This window comes from Falco naumanni, chromosome 5, assembly GCF_017639655.2.
Source record: "Falco naumanni isolate bFalNau1 chromosome 5, bFalNau1.pat, whole genome shotgun sequence".
NCBI classification, from domain to species: Eukaryota; Metazoa; Chordata; class Aves; order Falconiformes; family Falconidae; genus Falco; species Falco naumanni.
Genome location: NC_054058.1, coordinates 3,079,041 through 3,092,652, shown reverse-complemented (window position 1 = coordinate 3,092,652; position 13,612 = coordinate 3,079,041). Strand labels below are relative to the sequence as shown.

Here is a 13,612-nt window from a genome sequence, read left to right as displayed (position 1 = left end):
AAGATCCAACACAACAACAGAAGGTGGTGATACCATGCCTGTGCCCGAGCAAAGACAAACTCACTCCTGAGGGTACCACGACACACAAAATAAGGAAGGACAAACCATGCAAGGCATTTGTACAGAGGTGGATGGGTCCTTCTCCATAGCCTTTGCCATGGCACTGGTCTATAAAATTAAAAGGCTTGTTGCAGAAACCGAGTTTGATCAGCCCTCGTGTGGTGAGGAGAACCAGCAAGAAGTATGATGGCTGCTTGCACTTCGCTTGGCTTCAGGCCAAGTAGGGCTCTAAAGTAAGTGAAAGCAAAGTCAGAAGAACACGAACGCCCCTGCCCCCAATGTGCTGCGTACAGGTTGCTTGACACAGAGAGGATGAGAGGAAACAGGGCACAGAGCACCACAAGGCTGGCAGTTGCCATCTGCTAAGCATTTTGCAAGTGGCTTCCACCACGACTGGAACTTCTTGTGAAGGTGCTTTGAAGAGAGTGAGATATGGCCAGGAGAGAGCAAGGAGAAGACTGAGCAGCAAGTGTAGGAGGCAGAGGAAGTCAAGGGAAGTCAAAGTAGGTTTAAGGAATAAAGAGCCCTTCAGCAGTGGTGGAGTGTGGGCGGAGAGGGCTGGGTAGGGCAGAAAACATCTGCAGGTAAATAGCGGGGAAGCAGATATGTGCAACAGGATGGAGTGAGGGGCAGTAGGAGAGCAAGGAAACCAGTGTCTAAAAGGTCATGCAAGGATCACACCAGAGGCAGAAATCCTTCCTTCAGGGGTTACAAATCACAATTACACCAGCTGACTAGTGGGACGCCACTCTAAACAGAAGTTGTTTATCCAAGGAGCAAACCTCTCTGCTAAGAGTTCATCTAGAGAAGTATGGAGACATTCATTTAGGAGGCAATTTTCAACCCTGGCAGCTGCCTTATGCAGTCTCCCCAACAAGGCAGATGAAACCTGATGGATACAGGGTTCTACAATGCTAAGGGGTATTTCTAATTCAGATAATGTTCCTGATTTATACAATGATACAAGAGTCCAAGGAAAGCACTGCTCTGCCATTATATCTGTATAGGTCAGAAGTTAAAGGTTTTAGTATTGCCATCATTTTTTTTTTAAACATTGAAATACCAAGGCTGGACACTGTATCTTTTCCACTAGCTGGCATTCTGCAGCAACAGCCTCATTTGTATTCTGTCTTTTACTTGAGCAAAAAAAAACCCCACTCTGCATTGCCACAACTAAGTACTTCCCCGTTGCGATACAGAGATTGCCAAGCAGTCACACTAAATTCAACATGTCCCCACTAACATATTTTATTCATACTGATGGTCTGCTTCACAGTGTGTTCCCAAAGACTTGCTTTTAAAATTTAAGCTCCAAACTTCTAACAAAATATATAAAGCAAAATAAAGTCAGTATCTTTTTCTACGTAGCTGTAAAATGGAGCTGCCTCTCCTTCAAGGCTGATCTATCACAGATTTCAGGCTAGGTTTTTTAGCCCACACAGGGCTTCAGTGTCTTCCTGTACAAAGGAGAAATCTGTGGCTTAAAGAGTTATTGTCTATAAAGTCCTGCTCCTTTTCCAGTTAAAAAATTATTTCAGGCTGTGAAGAAGTTTTGGAATGGATAATCCCACAAAGTGAGGCTTTCTGCAAGATCATGTTTATGAGTGGTCCCCACCAGGACATAGAAATCCCTGACACGAAACCAACCCTTGAGGCACTGTATTTCTGTCGTGAGGAGCAGAAATAGCCACATATGTTGGAGGTTAAAGTCTCACTGGCCTTTTTTGGTTGGATCTTTGCACAGTAGCCTTTACCGCACACTCTGATTTTGTTTGTGAAGGGAAATTCAGCTAAACCCATGAGGTAACTTCAAGTAAGGTGTGACAGGGAATCTGATGCTTTTGTGGGCCAGAGCCATTTTTTGGGGGGTTTTCCTTTGCTGTCAGCAAGTCCAGGGTTTCACCTGTGGGCCTGGGCAGAACTTACAGGAGCATCCTCCAGGTACAATAAAGGCTGTGTAACATTTGGCCTCCAGCTACATAAGCCACAGCACTTTGTCACACATTGGACAGTCCACGGGCTGGGAAGTATCTGGGCTAAACTAGACTCGTTCCACAGCCCACAGGGAAAGACAGGATCTCCAGGGGATGGCTCACAGCCTCTCAGATGTGTTTTAGGGTAGGAGAACTCACCATCCAAAACTCCCTCCGTGGTATCAGAGACATGCAGGCAGAGTTCACAGTGGGCACCGCTATTTCTCCAATACTCCAGCTGAACGAGGCAGATCTGTCCTTTCTTTCATGGGCAGAACAAAACACCCGGGGAGAAACAGGGAGAAAGCAAACGTCAGCTGCTGGTGGTGATCTGTGTCAGGAGCAGTAGGCCAGAAAAGACGTCTTCCCTTACCCTGGGTGAAACATTTCCTGCAACTTATTTCCTCTCACTGACTCTTCTTAGCAACTGCTTTTTCAATTCTTACTGGCGTCAATTTGACTCCACCCTTGGTGCCACACACACTCCCTACGGTCATGAGGCTGAGCACTGCTCCATGAGTGACGGTGCAGTCCAGGGACAGCAAGACTGGGCTGCTCCATGGAGAAGGCAAGCTGGGAGCCAAACAACTTGATCAGGGCAGGTCCGGTGGCAATAACCATGATCAGCCACAGTCCAATGATGTCCAGGCAAGGCCAAAGTGACAAGAAAGGTCTGAGGACAAAACAGGCACTTGAGCCACTGCTCTTCAAGGCTAGCCACAACGCACACTTGACCCAGCTCAGGCAAGAGCTAAGGCCAAGGGACTGAGCATCAGTGCTGCTCGCCAGTGGGTAATGGAGGGTCCCGTGGAGGCTGGCTGGGGCAATGACAGCTTGCTGGGGTACTCCAGTTCCTGACAGCCATCATGAGGGGAAGCCTACGAATAGTGTTAGCCCTTGGCTGGTGAAGCAATTCCAACAGTTAGCCAATAACAGGGTTGCCCGCAGACATTCAGCTTTCTAATTGCCACCATACGTTATTCTAAGCCCTCTTCCTCTCCCGCTCTTCAACATTATGTGACTATTAATAGCCTCTCCTGTGAGGAGCTGGAAGCAGAGGGAGAGCTTATACTACAATCAATGACCTGCAAAGGAGTGGAGAAGAGATGCCTGCTGCCAGCTTCTCTCTCTCCTACCAGACCCTTCCAGGCGGCATCAGCTCCCTGGCTCGGGCAGCTCAGCCGCAGCTATAATTCAGCGTGAGTCAAAAATTTTATTTTGGCAGGAAAAGCTGAAACAGCAGAGGGCTTCTTGTCACCATCTCTGGACAAGCCCAGGAGAGGCAGAAATGGTTTGTTTAATGCCGTCTCTCATTATTCCTGGCACTTTATGACTCATTAAGTGTCCTAGTTTTGCAACTAACTCCTGCTGAGCTCAACATTTGATACACATTTATGGGTGGCCTGTTGGTTGTAATAACGATTGAACTATTCATAATTCCCCTAACCATGTTAACTCCTTCTTTTGCGTGCCAGGCTTCCTTTAAACAACTGTAAGATAAACATACTGGGGACTTCAGTTCTTAATGCAGAATGAATTACATTTATCTGGACAATTTATTAACACAGCTACATACTGCAATTAGACACACTTGTTCTGAGCCCAGATAAACTATGCCGTGTACTAATAATTTCTGCACTGCTCCCGTTCTGTATTTACTATGCTTTTTACCATGGATGTATCCATGCAGATAGATGTCTGATGCCAGTTCCCCTCAGAAGAAGGTCAGTGGCACACACAGCAGTATTCATTCACTTGTATGGAACGGGAGCAGGAGCCAAATGACCCTTCTTGCTGATTACAGGTGGAAATTAGAAGTAAAGGACCTCTGTTCAGGAACCTTCTTGTGATATGAGTGATCTTGTCAGCTTCTCCCCTGTTTTGCAGCTTGCTTTCTTTGCAAAAGGTCAGTGAGAATTCAAAACAGAGCCCAGTAACATGTTGGCCCAGCCTGACAGCTGATGCAAACAGGGCAACCGCAAGTACTCAGAACAAGTTTGACAGACACAAGTATTTTTTGAGATGACAGCACATTTAACCTGTATCTTCTGAAAGTGTCATGCACGATCACCTCAGAAATAGATAGACAGATCTGTGAATCAAGTTAATTTTTCTTTCATTCACTTGAAGCACAGAGTCTTTTAGTCTGGTCACTCTGAAAAGATATGACTTTGCGTATACTGTTGAACAAATCCAGTCTGTGTGTATTTTGGAGCATGACTGAAAAGTCACCAACAAATTCTCACAGGTCTAAACTGAAGGTCAGTACCTTGGGTTACTTTAAATTCAAGGTGGATGTTACTTGCAGCTTCAACCAAAGAGTCTGTCATACAGTTTTCAGACTGTCATACTGATTTCAGACTAATTTGGATGAGAATGCTCTCAGAAATTCAGCAGTGTGTAGGACAATATTCAAGATGACTTTGTACTGGGTCTGGATGGGCTGGAGTTAACCTTCTTCACAGCAGCCCATATGGAGCTGTGCCTTGCCTCAGTGGCTCTGTGGCTATTGCATTGGTAACACATCAGTGTTTTGGCTATTGCTGAGCAATGCTTGCACAGCATCGAGGTTCTCTCTCCAGCGCCCCGCCACCAACTTTAAAGGTCTGTAGGCTGGAGATGGGCAAGAGTTTGGGAGGGAAAATAACTGGGACAGCTGACCCAACCAACCAAAGGGTTAACCCATACCATATGATGTCATGTTCAGAAATAACAGCTGAGGGGAAGGAGGATGATGGCAGGACATTTGTAGTGATGTCATATGTCTTTCCAAGCAACCGCTATGTATACTGAGGCCCTGCTTCCCCAAAAGTAGCTGGACATCTGCCTGCTGATGGGATGTAGTGAATGAATTCCTCTTTTTGCTTTGTTTCTGTATGCAGCTTTTGCTTTTCTTAATAATTGTACTCATCTCAACTCATGGGCTTTTCCATGTCATTTTCTCCCTCAGTCTTTTTGAGGAAGAGGAGCAAGAGGGCATCTGGGTGGGTGTCTGGCAGCCAGTCAAGGTCAACCCTCCACAGGGTTCTGGACAAAGATTAATTTTCTTGACTGATTCTTTCCATTTTGGTTACTGCTACTCACAAAGAAAACAGATGATGTAAACTTCAAAGGCATTTTCATATGAGAATTGTCAATTTAATTCAATACTGCCAACCTCAAACTTCAATAATCATCAGTTCTGATTAAAAAGAAGAAAAACACTTGGGGTCTTACCTTTCAGGTCTTGGTGTCTGAGCCCACAAGGACGTGGTTTTACGACCAGCAATATTCTAGTTTAAGCCTGTGTTATCCTACTGAGAGTGGCCCCACTCTCATTAGTGCCTGTTTCATATTCCTGCTGCTTGTCTTAGGTCAACAATAGCAGTCAGGAGGTGAATGAAATGAGCTTCATGATCTGGTTGGCAAAAACAAGGGAAGAAGGGTCTCATTCGTTCTTGCAAAATCTTTTGTTTCAAAGGTGGTTTGCAGTAGCAGCCTGGTTGTGTTCGGAGTCTGCCATAGGGTGGCCCAGAAGGAGTAGATGGTGTAAGAGGTCTTCACAGGAGTCCAGTTTGTCACCGCAGCATTTCTCACTGTGTGCAGCAGTTCCTGTCAGTAGGAAAAAACCCAACAATCACTGATTTCAGTCAAGTGCTTTGACTGCAGTATTTCTGTCTTTGTCCTGCATTGCTTTATGCAAGGTTTAGACACTTGCTATTGGTGTCTCGGGCTTTTGCTAAAGGATGGTGTTTTAAAGTTAGAGACATGGCTGTTATGAAATGAAGCAAATGCACAAAATCACCTCCAGAGGAGTGCTAAACCACAAACTTCAATGCACAGGCTTGAGTGTCAGTGAATACACTTCTCTGGCAGGGATTTAGTTATTTTCTTACCCCATGAAACAAGTGCTATCTCTCAGAAAAGACTCCCTGTGGGGAACTCGATCCTTTGGGAGGGAGGATGAGTTAGTGATTAGAGATGAAATGCAAAGGTGTTTTCAGCATAGCGGCTGGCTTCTCAATTTTCTAATACATTACATTCTAATACATTATATTGTTAATGGAAATGCAGCTTTGCACCTTCTGTTTTTCTCCCAGTAGAATTAATTTTGGCACTGTTTGCATGCCAAGCATGTACACTCACAACTGTGAACTCCGGGTAGAGGGAGAAGGCACAGCTTGGACCTGCACAGATAAGATCACAAAGAGTCAGCAACAGGGCTGGGAGCTGAAGCTGAACCCGCTGCCTTTGCCAAGTGACTTCACCACAAGACCATCTTTGCTCCTGCCCACAGCAGCTGTCCCACACCATTACAGACAGATCTCAGGAGCCAGCAGATTGGGGGAAAAGCATGTGGCTGTTTTAAAAGTCCTTTGGGAGATCTGCAGGGACAGGATTTTTCCATTCCACTCGGTGACGCAGCAGAGAGGGGAAAAAGACCCACCATTTCCCACAGTGTGCTCTCTTTTCCCAGAACGCTGATCCAACCTTGCACCCCTGTTCCTGCTCTGTTTCAAGGCTGCGTGTCTCATTTATTAAGAAATAAGAGAGAGCAGGGAGGAACAGCTTTTAAAGAAGCAGGCTGTGCACAGGCAGGGAAACACAGGCTGCCAAGTCTTTGGGCACCCTCGGAGATGAAAGTACCACAGGAGTGCCACATGGCAGTGCTGCTGGTATATGTAGCGTGCTGCTCAGGTAGCTCTCCGCAAGCCAGCTATGGAGAAAGACAATCGTGGGGCTGGAGAGAGAGCTCACGAAATCTGATGGTCATGAAATGGGAAAGTAAAGGGATTAAATTGTTCCATGCAAGAGGAGCCACTGTCCCAAGCTGAAAGCCCTGGGAAACAAAGAAACGGGGCATGTAAGTACTTCTTTGGGAGCTGACTGTGAAAGAAACAGCTTGGTTTTCACTTGGATTTGCAGCCACGTGTTTGTGAAGAAAACGAGGGTGGAAAAGCTGGAGAAATGCTGGGATAAAGTTTCTGAGAGGACTGCAGGCTTGTACTGGAGAGAGGGAGAAGTACCTCCTGCTGTGGGGGTGTGCTCAAGGTGCACAAATTGCCGGAATATCCAACTTGTATTTCATCCTGCTGGAAGCAAGTCACAAAGCCTCAGCTCCTAATTAGCTGCTCAGACCAAAAGGAGACTATTTGTTTTCCAAGTGCTTAGGTATAAGAATGAAATCATAAAGATGTGAAGCCAAGCTTCTGCTTTATTATTGCAGTGCCAAAGCATAGCATCTTAAATGAAGTCAGCAATATTATTTTGTGTGTGTTTAGGAGTAAACTGTAATCCCTCATCCAACATTACCCGAGTCTGTAGTTACCCCAGTGTAAATGAGGCCATAATTACAGATACACAGCCATTAACTCACTTAGCTCAACCAGCACAACTATCATTGCTTTGCATACCCTAAAGAAGAAAAAAAACCCAGCAGAAAACTTGTGTACTGGTAGGTTTGTTTCCGGAAAGGCAACTTGCATGTATTTTTTGCATCTCTGGACAACAGAGCTGTTCATATCGACGAGACAGAAACTTCCTAAAGCCAAAACCTTCAGGCCAGGGCTTGCTTTCTTTGCCCCCTGTTCATCAGCAAGGGTGATTTGTGAACTTGTCAATAAAGGTTATCAGGGCAGCGAGTCACAGCACAATAATCCTGAAGGTTACCTGGCAGCTTACCCAACCCACCCGGGGCCTTGCTTAGGGAATCTCAGAGAGGACTTGCAGCTGAAAGCCAGTAACGGCAGGATTTGGCAGCTTCTAGCCCACCTGCGATGAACCACTTCTGTAAGACTGAGTGTCTTGCCTAAATGTGCGTGATGCAGGGCTGGGGAAGGGCCGGGAAGCCATGGCCGCCCCGTTCTCCCCTAGGCGGGCAGCCCCTTCACCCGCCCCGCGTCCCTGCCGCCTCAGCTCTGCCCTGGAGGTCCCGGTCCCCCCTGGAGGGGGCAGGGGACGGGCCATGTCACCCTCTGGAGCTCTGGCCAGGCAGGGAGCAGCCGGCCCTGGCAGCGAACCGCCCGCGGCCGCGCCTGCACGCCCTCTCCTCAGCCGAGCTGCCGCCGGGCGGGAGGGGGCTCGTGCCGCCGGCGGGCCGGCAGGGGGCGCGGCGGCGGCGCGCGGGCCCGCGGGGGCGGGGCTTCTTCCGGCGGCGCGCGGCCAGTCCCGCCTCCCGCCTCCCGCGGCGGACGGGGCGCTAAGATGGCGGCGGGACAGGACCCACCGGCCGTTGAGCCGTACCGGCCCAGCCGCTACGTCTCGCTGCCAGCCGAGCTCGATCACGCCACCTACGACGTGTCTCCGGAGAAACGCCGTGCCGAGGCCGAGCGCTTGGCTATCCGCGCCAGGCTCAAGCGGCAGTACCAGCTGCAGCTGAACAACCCTAACCCACCGGCCATTATCGTGAGTGGGGCGGGGGGCGGGGGGCTTGGCCGCCTTACCCGGCGTCCCGCAGCCGGGCCCGGGCGTAGGTCCGGGCGGGGAAGGCGCTGGCCTGCCCGTGACCTTGGCCGGGAGGCAGCGGCGGGCTCTGTAGGCCCCAGCACGGCGGCGGGGGCAAAGGGTGAACGGCGCTGCGCCCCTGGCCCCTCACAGCCGTTTTCTTTCCAACCCAGGAAAATCCTGCCTTGCTCCGGTGGTCCTATGCCAGGACATACAACATCTACCCGACTTTCCGCCCGACCCCCAAGACATCCTTTCTAGGAGTTGTTTGGGCGATAGGCCCCATCCTCTTCTGGTCCGCTGTGTTCAAATTTGACAGGGTAAGTCAGCTGCCGAGGCTGAACGTCAGCGACCGCCAGATTGTGAAATGGCCGTTGGCCTGGAGGCTTAATTGGTGGGAGCCTTTTGCACCTGAGAATGTTTATACCGTTAAAGTAAGGAGGGAAGGCTGATACTGAGCCTGCTGTCTCAAAAGCCTCATTAACTGGTTGCAAAGTCCAGTTGAGTGAAGTTGCGCCCTTGGGTATGGCCAGTCGCAGTTTCTCTGATCAGTGTATTTTACTGTAATAAAGCTCTCTGTAGCACTGGCAGTGTAAATCAGTCATAACAGACTTATTTTCAGTTGTTGACATGCAGTAACTAAGCTTTCTAAAATAAATAAATAGGGAGCTTATGGATGACAGAGCTAGCAACATCTCTGTGAATTGCTTGACCGTTTCCCTAATCTCATGAAGCAAAAGGGGAGGAGGACTTCGTGCCAATTGCAGTGTCTGATCTCAGGGATTCTGGAAGGTTTATCTTGCTTCTGTTCTAACTCCTGAAATGTGGGTGTCAGAACCTGAGTAATGATAGATCATTCTGAAAAACCTCAGCTATATACATAGATAAGAACATGCTAGGTTACTGGCAGACAGTGGTTGCTTTTACTAGTGAATTTGTGGCTATTGTAAAACACTTATTTCCCTCTTATGCACTAAAGTAGCATTTTTAGATCAAGTCATAAACTGAGAAGCACAAACGTCAATTAAAATGAAGAGTAGTTGTAGGGAACGCTTGCTGGGATGAATTGAAAATACAGGTTTTAGGAAACATGCCGAGCATGTTGATATAAATGTTTTTGACACTTCGGCATCTCAGCAGTATTTTGTCATACTGGTTTTGTTTTACATGTGAAACCATGAAGTGTGGCTTAACATGTGAGTTATTGAAAATAAACCTGCGTGAGTGGAACCTAGACATCCTTGCCTGGGAATATTTAAGCTGAAGTCTTTAATGTAGTCTCCAGAACAACTTGTTTTCCTTTATTCTAGTTCCCTTACTGATGTTGGGGGATTTTTCTTGGTTTTCTGGTAGTATATGAAGCTCAATAGCTACTATACTTTTTTTTTTTTCCTGAGGGGTGTTTGCTGTGTTCTGGGAAAGCAAGAGACAAATTGCTGAGTCTTAAGCAAATGTGGTTTTATCCAGCAGAAGGAATTGGGGCAATATCTGCAATGTCTCAGTCTCTGTACCGTAACAGTACTTGTCAGAAAGGTACATGACTGCAGAGTGAGATACAAATGGGCTGAAAGTGAACACAGGCACATTAAGGCGAGATATTTCTCCATAATTGGATCTCTAAGCTGGATTATTCAGCCAGAAGGAGGAAGCAGAAACTAAATGTATAAATTAACTGCGACACAACTAATGTAGTGAAAAACGCATCACAGGAATTGGTCTCTGTTGGCCTGTGAGAGTGGCTAGGTGTGCAGAGGTCAATCTGAGCACATTTTCTGTGGCTGGTAGGTGAATCTAAATGCCTTGTTCTTTTGTTAACCATAACAGGTGTTACCAGAGTTTGCTTATGGAAATATTTAGGTAGGAAAAGACCCTTAAGATCATATGTGGTGCTGTCTTCCTGTAGTCCATGCTATAATACTAAATGGGTTTTCTCTTATCCCAGGCTGATTGAAACTTCTCTAATAGGATAATGATGAATGTTTTCTTTCTTCCACAGGATCGTAAAGAGAAGCTTATCCGAGAGGGTAAATACGAGCGACCGTTGAGTGTATTTTAAGCTCCTGGAACTGCAGTGCTGTTCATGGGATATAAATAAGATATATTGTATGCTGACATTTCTCCTTGATTAGAATAAATCTTAATTGCTTATTGGTTGTCTTGTGTCTTTAACAATTATAGAAAGTGCAAAAATGCAGGATCTTTGTATCTAATGCAGATTGATACAGAGAGAATGTTCTGAACTCAACCAGTGTACTCCTTTGGTCTACACACAGAGGCTCCTTTTAAAGCATGGAAGTTGCTGCTGTCAGAGCAACACAGGCTGAAATTTAAAATTAGTAGCAGCCTAAAATGTTAAGCAAGCCCAAACAGTTTCCTAAAGAACTATTAATTGCTTACTAGGTATTTCTTCCTGTTGTTGTTGGTTTGACTATGTAGTTTGCCCTAATTGGATATAAGCAAGTTCTGTGATACGTTTTTAATAACTTTAGAAGTCTGCTTGCCTGTTCTCAGTAAGTTGAGTTAATTTTTATTTTCCCTAATAAAATACAAGCCTGAACCATGTGTTTATTACAACAAAATTCTGGATAAAATTATACCACACCTGGAAATAGTGAGCCTAACATTGTCATGCTATAGGTGACTAGCCTTTCCACTCATTCTGTGATTCTTGTGAGTGGGAGACAAGAAGTAAAAAGATAAGAATGATTATTTTTGACGCTGCTTCCTTTACAGTATAGGAGAATTCCATTTCATCCTTGCAAATGGGCTGTGATTTTAAAAAAAAAACAACCAAACACAAAAAACCCCGGCCAAGCCTAACAACCTTGTCTCTGCAAAGGTGCCTTCTCTGCTTATGCTTATAAGAAACAAGTCTTTTCTGCCCAGGTTAACTGGTATAGAGAGCTCTGGATCTGTTACTGTCAAAGTGCTGAAATGGGAGTGCAAGGAAAAGATTTTTAATATGGGCTTGAATTTTCACATGGCCTGTAAGTGCCTTCATGATCCAAACCCCCTCATTCTTCAGACATTGTATGGGAGCGGTTTCTTCCCAAATGTTGAGGTCAATGCTGAAACCTCAGTTTGATGTAAAATCGGAAAACTTCCCTCTGCCCGCTGGTAAAGCGGCCTGTGCGAAGTCAGCAAAAGCAGCACTGCCCCATATAAGGGCAATAATACAGTCCATGTGAAGTCCCTCTCCATCAGTGAGTCAATGAGCTTTTTCACATCGTCACAGAATGGCTGAGGTTGAAAGCGACCTTGGGGGGGTCATCTGGTCCAACTGCTCAAGCAGGGCTACCTGGAGCACGTTGTCCAGGATGATGTCCCCAGGGCCTTTTGAGTATCTCCAACGATGAAGACTCCACAACCTCTTTGGTAACCCTCACAGTAAAAATGTGTTTCCTGATACATTTTTTATTTATTTATTTTAAAGTTTCTTTTTGTAGCTCTTCTCCTTCCTGCCTGGGTCATGAAATGTTCAGGCTGTGGGGAGCTGGGTACCAGCGCTGTGTGCAGCAGCTGTGCAAAGCCATGGCCTGCTTTTGCAATCCCATATGTGCTCCTAGGAACGCTCCTGCACCTGCCGCTGCAGCTTGTTCTGCTAGCTGAACTAAAGCAAACCCAGATCATTCTCTCTGCAGAACAGCTTCTAAAAGGCTGTCACAAATGATATTACAAGATACGGCTGTGGGTCAGTGCAGAGAGGCGTCAGTGCATGGGGAAAGTGGTATTTAGGGAAAGAAATAATTGCTTGTCTGAGCATGCTAAATTAACTATCTTCCTGCTGCCACAAAATAATTTGATCTCCCAGGACCCATTTCCTCAGCTAATTGGAACTTGGGTTGCCACACACGTAAATTCTGCCTCACAGCTGTATTTGTTTCAGGCCAGCTGAGCCAGCGGTTGGGGATGGGCTGCAGACGAGCGCGGTGCCTCTGGTTTCTTAAGCCAGCCTCGGACCGATGCTTGTGGCACCTGCCACAGCCCTTTGCAGATGAGTGTCTGATGCTGCGTCCCTGCAGATTTGAGCGTGGTGCTCAGGGAAAGGCTGCCCTACTTTCTCTTGATATTTTGCAGAACTCTCCTTGCTGTTTTCTTGGAAGGAACGAGCGTGCTGTGCTGCTGGAGGTGGGGTTGGTGGCGTGGGGGGGTGGTGCTGGGTGCGTAGAGGAAGGAATGGGGAGTTTCCCTTCAGGAAATGTAGGGTGAAGACAGGAGCATGAATGTGCCTCGTGGAATTTTACCCTTGACTGATGTGTTACCAGCCATGTGTGCCTTCAGTGATGAGACTATAGCAAGAGAAACTCAAGCCTGCAGGTCACTGGATGATAAATTTGGTCCCAAACAGAAAACAAGCTTTTCCCCTCTGCCTGTGAAATGTTTAGACCTCGTTTATCCCCAGATCAGTCTGTTTAAATCAGCTTCTCTGGCAAATTGATTCTCTGGAACATCCTTTTCTAAGCTGGCTATTTTATAGTAAACATCTCCCTGCAGATGTGATAATGTAACACTTTGCTCAAAGCTCATGGTTTCCAACACCCACCCCCCCACCCCACCCCCCCACGCCCCCACCCCATCCCCCTCCACAAGGATCTGGTACAAATCCAAAACTGATGATGGATGTAACAGACTGAAGTTAGGTGTTGCAGCTCTCCGTTTCCTTCTCTTTTGGAATAATAGGGATTGTTTCTCTTGGGAAGGGAGAAGCACAGATCCCGATGGCACCAAGCTTAGTATCTTTCACATGGGTGTGTGCTGAAGTCAGGCCTGAGGGCCGGGGGGCCTGGGCTGTGCTCCTGGTTCCCACCCAACCTGGATCCTCGCTTTCTGCCTCTACCCTATGGAACTCACTGCCTGGGGGTGAGGTTTGCAGACTCCAGTGCATTTTGATGTCCTCCATGACATTGTCTGCATTTGAGCTTTCTTCCAGGTACCTTCCCAGGAGCAAATGCCTGGACCGGCTGGATGAGCCCTTCCACATTTGCTGTGCTGCGAATTAGCGCTGAACTAGGGAGGGAATTTGTCAAGTGCTGACGTGAGGAGTCGATGTTGAAGGATAGCCAGAGCATGGGGTTGGAAAGGAACCTTTCCATCACTTAGCAGTGAAGCACTGCAGATTCTCCAATCTTTTCTAATTTACGGTCTACTTTCCTGAC

The 13,612-nt window shown here is 46.9% G+C and overlaps 1 protein-coding gene across 1 annotated transcript; it reads left to right on the top strand.

Annotated features, from left to right (window-relative positions):
- Window positions 1-8,169: 8,169 nt before the first annotated feature.
- Window positions 8,170-10,604, top strand: NDUFB4 (NADH:ubiquinone oxidoreductase subunit B4). Its single transcript, XM_040596653.1, has 3 exons — window positions 8,170-8,417; window positions 8,630-8,776; window positions 10,453-10,604. The coding sequence occupies exons 1-3, from the start codon at window positions 8,217-8,219 to the stop codon at window positions 10,510-10,512; spliced, it is 408 nt and encodes a 135-aa protein (XP_040452587.1). The 5' UTR covers window positions 8,170-8,216; the 3' UTR covers window positions 10,513-10,604.
- Window positions 10,605-13,612: the final 3,008 nt, after the last annotated feature.